This window comes from Asparagus officinalis, chromosome 10 (assembly GCF_001876935.1).
Source record: "Asparagus officinalis chromosome 10, Aspof.V1, whole genome shotgun sequence".
In the NCBI taxonomy this organism is placed as follows: Eukaryota; Viridiplantae; Streptophyta; class Magnoliopsida; order Asparagales; family Asparagaceae; genus Asparagus; species Asparagus officinalis.
The window spans coordinates 44063042-44072337 of record NC_033803.1 but is presented as its reverse complement, the minus strand read 5'-3'; the positions used below and the strand labels follow the sequence as shown (position 1 = coordinate 44072337).

The window sequence follows — 9296 nt, the reverse complement described above, 5'->3', positions numbered from 1 at the left end:
TGCAACTGTGGCTTTTCTTATTGCTAGATACTTTGCCCGTGAACGTATTCTTAAATTGGTCGAAGGAAACAAAAAGTTTCTTGCAATTGATAAAGCAATTGGAGAGAATGGCTTTAGAGTTGTCACTCTTTTACGTTTGAGTCCTTTGCTTCCTTTCTCCCTTGGAAACTACTTATATGGTTTAACTTCGGTGAAGTTAGTGCCTTATGTGCTGGGCAGGTTAGTTATTGATACTTTGGCAAGGTGCATTAGAATCTACTCATGATCTATATATTTCAGTGCAAAGGTACAGGAGAATTGTTTTGCAACAGAAAGTTTTAGTTGCATGTTTTATATTTTATCGAAGAATGCAACCATAATGCTAACTGGGAAAACTTGGCAATAATATGCAGGTACATCAGTAAAGCTTCTATATAAAATGATGTGGGCATGCATTGATCTAGAAGAATGTAAATCGTTTTACTAACAGGGAGAATAACTTAATGATAAGAAGCTGAAATAGTGGATAGCATTTGTGTAAAAGAATGCTCTCATCTTTTGACAAAATTGTGGTTATCCTTAATAAAAAAGAAAATAACCAAGGAAGCCATGTATCTTTTGAAGAATCAATTTGTGGTTGCAGTGTCATGGAAACCTATGTGAGATATGGGGAAAGTAAACACATGATTTCAGGTTCTGAAGTTGTACCAATATGATAGAACTGTTTTAAATTCATTAGTCATTCAACAACTAGTTAACTACTATGCATGTCACTCGTTAATGTCAGTTAGCTGTATCATACACCACACAGTTGTTCTTGGTCACAATTTAAAACTGTATGTATATTAAGCCATTGCCTTATTCCTTCAAACTGAATCTAAGAACATAACGAGCAGCATTCAAGTGTTATTTTCTCGTGTTCCTAATAGGACAGACATCTGTGGATTAGTCTTCTGGTTGCAAATGTCAGAACTCAATTTCATTGTTTTGTATATTATTATGTGATATGCCTCAAGTCATCAATTGATATCTACCCACTTTGCAGTTGGCTGGGGATGCTTCCAGGGACATGGGCATATGTGAGTGCAGGTGCATTTGGACGAGCTATCATCGTAAGTTGTTAAGCATTTGTCCTGACGAGTCAATTTGTGTGCCACAATCTATAGCAATATCTACTAACTACTATCATGTAAGCCCAATAACTTAGGAGGTCCCTGTTTGAAGAAAATGTTGGCCTTGATAGAGAGAAGCATAGCCATTGGTAATATTTAACTCTTAATGAAGATAGCAGAAATCAAGAATGCATTTATTTCATATACGGAAGCATCAATAGCTTAAAAGTTTGATTGAAAGAGAACAATGCCTCTTAGTTAAATAGAATCATTATAAAATTAATTTTAGGGAAGATTAAAGATACTAGTTTAGAGAGAACTTTAGGTTTTAACCAGTGTTATCAAGGTGCAAGGCGCAATGTATATATATATATATATAAAATTAAACAAGCAACATGTTTATGATTTTTTAAGGAAAATATGCCAAGATAAGAAATTCACTTGTCAAATCACAAAATAGGGTTCTAGTTCATAATTTTAGCACTCGTTAAAATAGTGTTAATGTCATACCCTTCCATATTTTCAGTAATTAATCACGTTGAAATATATAAAATGACATTCACTAATCATACATTCATAATTACCAACATTATTATCAATAACTAATGTCATAATATTTGGAGTAATACTTTGTGATTTCGTAATCAATGTTCTAATTTTAGATAGATAAGTAGTAACAACAAAAGAGAAAAAAGGGAAAAATGAAAGAAATTATAGTAGAGTAAACAATAATATGGGAAAAAGGAGAAAAAAATAAAGAAACAATGGAAAAGAGAAGGTACGAGGAGGAATAAGGTGTAGTAGAAAGAGTTAGAGAATGGTGCAGGGTAGTGAAGTGCACTGAGGCGCATCGAGGCGTGCACCTCACTTACGTGATGCGCCCTGCACCTTATGCGGGGCGCATTTCTAGTTCCCCGATGCGCCCAACGCCTGAGGTACGTGTGCCTCAGTGCGCCCGAGATAACAGTGGTTTTAACTAACCATATTCTTACCTTATATGGGAACACTCATCTCTTGCAGATCTTGAATATTATATGCTTCAATTAGTTTCTAACCAAGTCAAATAAATTTTAACTGAGAGTATGTTAATTAAACTTTAAATGTTCTTTTCTTCATCAGGTTAATTTTCTCTTAAAAATTTTATGTATGTGATTTTCTGTTCGAAATTTTGTTGTTGGCTTCATTTGGTACTTATCATTTTTAAGAATTGTCGTACTGTCATGATCTATAAAGAATTTGACTTGAAACTAAAGTGATGCGCTCCCTATTCTAAATTAGTTGTACATTAGAACAACTTGATAGAGAATTAAATATATTACTATTTTCACTCTTTAGCCTATAATAATGCCATTCATACTTTAAATTAATGATAATTTCAATCTTTACTAAAAATGCATTAAACTAACTTACCAAAAGTTTGCTCTTTTTAGATTTCTTTAAGAGTTGAGCTCGAAGGCTAAGCCTTGGCACAATGGAAAGGTTGCTACTTTATGACATGGAGGTTATGGGTTCAAATCTTAAAAACAACATCTCCACATGCGAGCATAAGGCTGCGTACATCACACCCTCCATATAGCCCACAATGGTGGGAGCCTTATACACTAGGCTGCCCTTTCTATTAAGAGTTGAGCTAGACTACTATCACTAGTACCAAAGAAGTGGATAATATTTTATCAAATTTAAAATCTGATCTCTCACATGCTGGTAGATCATGATATAGCTAAGTTTTCAGCTGTATTAAACATAGATACTGTCCGTGTCCTAAAGTTTTTGAGTTGAAGTTAAGATGGATAAGTTTTTTAATGTATACTAATTCATCATCATAAAAAGGTTAAATTAATAAGAATCTTAGCTGTTATTAGAGTTACTGAGATAGAATATAATTGGAAAAAGTTAAAGGGTTTAATTGTAGATGATGATATATCAAAATATTTTTCAATTTTTTTCCAGGAATTTATTTTTGGGATGGCAGCCTGCAACTGCACTGTGGATATATTAAATTCTACTAGTAAGACAAATAATTTTTTTTTAATAAAACTCGTTGTGTGCCCATAATGCATGCATGTTTAACTAGCAGGGTTAAATCATGACTTTTTTTTATATTTTCCTCTTTGAATTTCTAATTTGTTTCTTATTGTACCACTTTTGACTGTGAAAGCTAATTGTCTTCAACGTTCTAGGGCAGACATATTTTGTGGACAATTTTTGATACAATACTAATATCTTCTTAGTTTGGTCTGGCTTAGTGGTAAAATATGAGGTTGGATTTTGGGGTCTCAGGTTCAAGTGGCTTTTGTACCTTTCTTAGTGGACCTTATTTTCTATACAAGCTGAATTTCTTGTTTAAGTAGCTACTTAGATATACTCAGGTAACTGTTGAGCTTTTCTATGAAAGTGTACAAAGGAAACACTTGAAGTCCTTTGTATGCAGGAATACTCAACCCTTCAATTCAAAATGTTAAGGAAAAAATGCATGTCTTTGACTAGTATAACTAATATTGAATTATTTTTTGATTTCCTCTAATCCTCTGTGTTTCTGACTGTTTGTCGAAGGAGTTAATTCCTTCAAATATTTTTGAATGAAAATATGACAATCCTCTGTGTTTCTGACTGTTTGTCGAAGGAGTTAATTCCTTCAAATATTTTTGAATGAAAATATGACAAGAACAACTTTGCAGGAAAAATAACAATATATTTAGGTTGAGCTTATGTGTAATTTGCTTTTCTGGAAATATGCAGATTTCATTTAAGAAGCTATGTTAGGTTAAATTGTTAAGGAAAACTTGAGCTTTTATGAACAATTCCTTTGTATGTGTATATGCATAATGTTCAGCAAAGAATCATGTATTTTGTAAATTTCCCTTTTCTTGCTTTCCTTGTGTTATAACTATTTAAAAGCCCTTAATAAAGTTGGGTGTAGAAAGATGGTTCTTTTGCAGCAGACCATAGAAATTCAGGATAAAGGCCATGTATTTGTTTAGTGTTTTCATGGTTACATCGGCTTCTTGGCTTGATATCTCTCAATGATTATGATAACATAACTTGAAAGATATAATTTTGTCAAGGTTTCTTATCTCAAATTAAAATTATGTTGTTCTTTGTTAGCGACTTAATTGATTAGTAATTATCTTATCCATTTTTCTCCAAAATGGATGAAGAATTGAATACCTCTAATCTCCAGAGACAACTTTTAATGAGTTTTATAAGCTGAAATATTGTAACATCTTTTTAGCACACTAGGCTTTAGCCCACGTGATAAGACTTATGGAATGTGAGTGTAACAATAAACTCTTGATGCATGAGAGAGTCGAATAAAATGACGGTAATCAGCTCTAAGTTCACAATGGAGATGTCCATATGAACAAAATGAGCGTCATCAAGAGCTTTGGATAAATGTGGTTCATACAAGAGGGATATCAATGAATGTAGTTAGGGGTCACTTGATCCGCAAGGTAATGAACGTCATCTAGGTATCTTCTCGAACATGGACCAAATGCTCCAAGCCGTGGGGATTACCATTTTACATGTGCTTTGAGAGGAAACTGTTTATAGACTACCCGAGTTATCTGGAAATTAAACATTTTCTGCTTCAAATTATTCTCTTGCTATCTCTGCTTTTTAAATTTCAGTGCTGTGTATTGTTTAAATCTCTATAGAAATAGAAATTGCGGTAAACTCTTTTTACTTTCCTTTTATTGTAGCAAGAAGAATCCGAGGTGGGATTACATGGAGGAAATGGTCAACTATTGACCTTAGGCCTTGGCCTATTAGCTACAGCCTTGGCAGCAGCTTATGTGACGCGGCTTGCAAAGGTAATGATTGGCTACTTAGCATCATTTTTTTGTCCTGTATGAACAGACGATGTTATAGAGATGAGTTTCACCCTAAGTTGAAATTTGGTTTGGATTAACCATAAAGAATGATACTCATCTCTCATCTGAAGACATGAACTTTCATTTCCAACTCATTTTGAGTATTTTGTCAATTGGCTTTTCGTCCATCATAACATGTAAATGTGTGACTGTCTCAAGGATGATTTACTTGGTTGAATGTTATGTATTGTAGTATGAATGATAAAGTTTCTACCTTATCTTTCAATACATTCGATAGGTCATCCACATAAAAAAGATGACAACATATTGGATGAGTCAACTTATGAATTGAGTTTATTAGGGAATTAATTGAGATGGGAACATAGGAATTGGTTGACATGTAAAAGGACCTTTCATGATAAATAACATGAAGCTAATTTTTTTTTTTTTGCTAAAGAGGATTATTGCATGTACGAAAACTAGTGTACTTGGGAAAAAGCACTTTGTGCACGAACAGTTTTTTAAAGGAACTTTGACATAATACAGTTGGTCGATATTTGTTAAACTTGTAGCATATTCGAATATTATTTTGATATTTCCTACATTTATTTGAACATTGAACAATGTACTTGAAAATTAGAAGGAAGAGCATTACTTCATTAATCCTTTGTGGCACCCTAATTTCTGTGCTTCACTAAATGAGAGTTATAAGGATACTCCCATTAGTTGCATGATTTACAAAATAAATTATCTTTCAATTTAATAAAAAGGGTAGGAAAATATCTAAGACTAATTAATATACATGATACTTTGAATGAATTTAAGTCCTTTTTTAAAGAATGCATACTGAATTTATTAAATTCAAGGAGCTAAGCTGAGTTACAATTGAGAAGAAACAAAGACCATTCATCGACTTTGTTAAGATTCTTTTCACTATTTACTTTATCAATAAAGGATATTGATGGGGAACATAAAATAAATAGGAAAAGTAGAGACAAAAAGGAAAAAGTAGAAAATTAAGATTCTGGCCTCGCGCCAATTATGTTCTCACAGCTTAAAAAGAGTTATTTAGATATTAGTCTTAAAAATCTTCAATAAATCTATATTAGCCCTTGAAATCTTCAGTACTACTTATACATCCGTCAAATCCTAAAGATTCGTGCAAATTGGTCCCTTAGGTAAACCGATGTTAAATCAGCAGGTAGGGGGATAAATCATAGTTGCATGGAACCTAGTTCATTTTGGTTCACGGGACAGAAACGGGAACGTGGTACGCCACTCATTAGGAATCTGATACTAGGGGGTAGGCTTAGGGTACGCCAGGGAACATGGTATTAGGGGGGTAGGCTTATATGGTATGCTAGGGAACATAGTACGTTTAAGGTTCGGTTTTTGAATACTAGTTGATATCAGTAATGGTAAAAGAACCTTGAGAATCATGTTGCAACTAAGATATGCATACTTTATTTGCTTACTTCCTCACGTTTATTATTGTTTATTCTTTTAAAAAGAGTTATTTTTTAAAAAAAATTTAACTGATTTGAATTCTAAATGGGGTCGCTAGATTAGTGTTCTACATGAATATGAGACGATTGAACCTGGGTTGTGGTTCGCTATAGCGTATCAAGTTCCGGACTTCTATGGGATAAACATTCACTCAGATCTAATGTTTCGGGGGAACTTCAAAATATACCCCTTAGTTAAGTTTAACCAATCAGTTTCTTAAAAGATTTAAATCCAAAACTAGCTAACTATAATCTAAAACTTATTAGAATCATCTTCTCCGATGGTCGAAAGTCCTCGTAATCCATTTTTAACCTTCCTCAACATTTCGAGGGGTATTTTGGAAGTTGAGAGTCTTGTTCTAAGGGGTAACTCGACCATGTGCTCTGGTTGGCAACTCTACACTAACGCAGTTAAAGTCTTAACTAAGTTAATTTTGATCTGTAGGGGAGTTAGATCATTTCTAACCCGGATGAGGGGTCAGTTTTGAATTGAAAGAACCCAGCTTGTGGTTGACCCAATTTTAGCCAAAAAATAAAGATGAAAAATCTAGATTGCATTACACAACCTCTACAAATCATTTTTTTCCCAAAACGTCAATCATACTTTTATTGAAGAAAATTAGGTGTTTATAGATGTTGAATACTTAATCATCAAGAAACTAATTCCAATAATAAGGATTGTAAAAGATTCTAAACTAGAATTCAATACTAATATTTGTCTTTTGGCTACAGGGAAAACTTCTAAAATTAAATTCTTATATTTAGGAAAATTAGTCCTCTTTTTTCTTCATACCTTTTGTTTTTTCCAAGAAGAAAGTCTGTCTCGCTTCAGATCATACCTAGTTGAAGAAACTGGAACTCAAGTTTAAAAGTAGATATCATTGATGAACTTTGAATTGTGGTAATGCTGATGTCCAAGCGGCAATAGTGGATTTTTTTGGATCTATAATGCTGAATGATGAGGAATTGTAAAGAAACTAGAAAGTCGAAACATAAAAGAACAAATAGCATAAAAAATTAAGATTCTAGCCTCATGCATGGATAAATACCTTCATGCTTGAATCAATAGCCTGATGCAAAGTAAGGTCTTGCACCTTGAGGAACAAGTAGAATCTCACACCCGAAGATCGCATCACAATCTCTAGATATCATAACTTTTTTAATGCATCCTCATCCTACTTTGCTGATGGAAACTTAGTATTTTATAGACTTCCAAAACTTAGTCGCCAAACAACAAATTTCTAATGAGGAAGATTTTTAATGGTACGAAAATAAAAACTTTACTAATAATTGGGATCTAAAAGATACCTAAAGCAATAACAATCTCAAATTAATAACTTGCCTATTATAGATGAGGCTACAAGAAAAAAATTACTATAATTTAAAATCTAATACTAAAATTTTTTTGCCCTCCTACATTCTTTTCTTCATCTTTCTTTTCATGATTTCTAAAAAGAAAGTCATCTTGCGTCATGTATCTATTAATTTATTGGAGAAAACAAACATACATGGGTCCTCAAGAATTTTCGGAGGTTTGGAACGTGTCTACGCGTCTTTTTGATTAATTTCACAAAACTCCCTGACTTTAGGGTGTTTAAAACACCCTTTATGTTTTACAATTTAACCTCAAAAAGTAAAACCATCACCTCTAATGTTGCACATGGAAGCACATGACCCAAAATAACGAAAACACTCGTTGAGCCAAAAGATCTCCTATTTATACTTTTTTTTACATTTTTTTGCAAATAACCCACCATATTGAGGTATTTGCAATACACACTGAATTCTGTCTTTCTTTTCCCAAGACCTGGCAACCCTCATCCTTAGAAATCTCTCTCCCTCCTTTCCTCCCCTTAACCCTAATCCTGATGCACCCCGTCACCAACAACCTCGTCACCTCCTTCCTCGTAGCTGATGATTCCTCCGCATATGACATACCTCTTGTCTTTCATCCTACTCTCTCTCTCTACCCCCTCCTCCCCATTACTTTACTCCCTAACTATCCAAGAGCATCTCATTGCTGGAACCCTTTTTAGTTTGGTACCGTCACTAGCCAGTTTGTTGTCAGTGATCTGACCTCTCTTTCTAATCAGGAATTTTATTAATTTAAGTAATGGTTGATTAGAAATTGATTTAATTTAATAATTGGATTAAATTTTGAAAGGGTATTTTATCTTTTTACTGGCATGCACTATTGAGGGGTTTGTTTAGGAGAACCTAAAAGTTTAGATGGGTATTATAGGACATCCTAAAGTTTGTGGTGGCTAGATGGGAAAAGAAATTTAGGCAGATTAAGTGTAAAACCTCCCAAAGTTCATAAGCAATTTCTAAATGCCAGCTGTCGGGGACATATCTAATAGAAAAATTCCGTATCTGATGGTGGATATCGGGGATATATTGAAGATATTTAATAAATCTCAAAGTATAATATCAAATAATTTGTGTGTATGTCATAGATGCTCATATTTGATGCATGAAAAAATAGAATTGTGGAGAAATGTGGTATCTTTATAAAAAAAAATTGGTCTCGATTGCGCCTTAATTCTTCTTTTGGGTTATTTACATAAGCTGATATTTGTTTGGGTTTAGACCTCAATTGACCCATAAATCCATATCAATCTCTTAAAACAAATAAAAGCCCTAATCGATATTGCAATATTTCAACTGATTTTTTTAAGGCCCAAATATATCCTGATATATGGTGACAATCATGATATGTTACCAAAAAATTACCAAAAGTGATAAAAGATATTAAGACCATCTTGTTATGCGGAAAGCCTAATAAGAGGACATATCCGACCGATATCACGCCCATGTTAGAGAAATTTAAAATAATGTGCAGAAGGGGGTTTCTGTGAAGTTGACCCGCAATATTATTTATTAGGGTT

General features: G+C 33.4%; 1 protein-coding gene across 1 annotated transcript in view; it reads left to right on the top strand.

Moving 5' to 3' along the window:
- The window catches only part of LOC109825113, a 38695-nt gene that overhangs the window by 18575 nt on the left and 10824 nt on the right, over positions 1 to 9296 (top strand). The window contains exons 3-4 of the mRNA XM_020391847.1: positions 1025 to 1091; positions 4793 to 4903. Coding sequence (XP_020247436.1) covers positions 1025 to 1091; positions 4793 to 4903 — 178 coding nt within the window. The remainder of the gene's footprint in view (positions 1 to 1024; positions 1092 to 4792; positions 4904 to 9296) is intronic.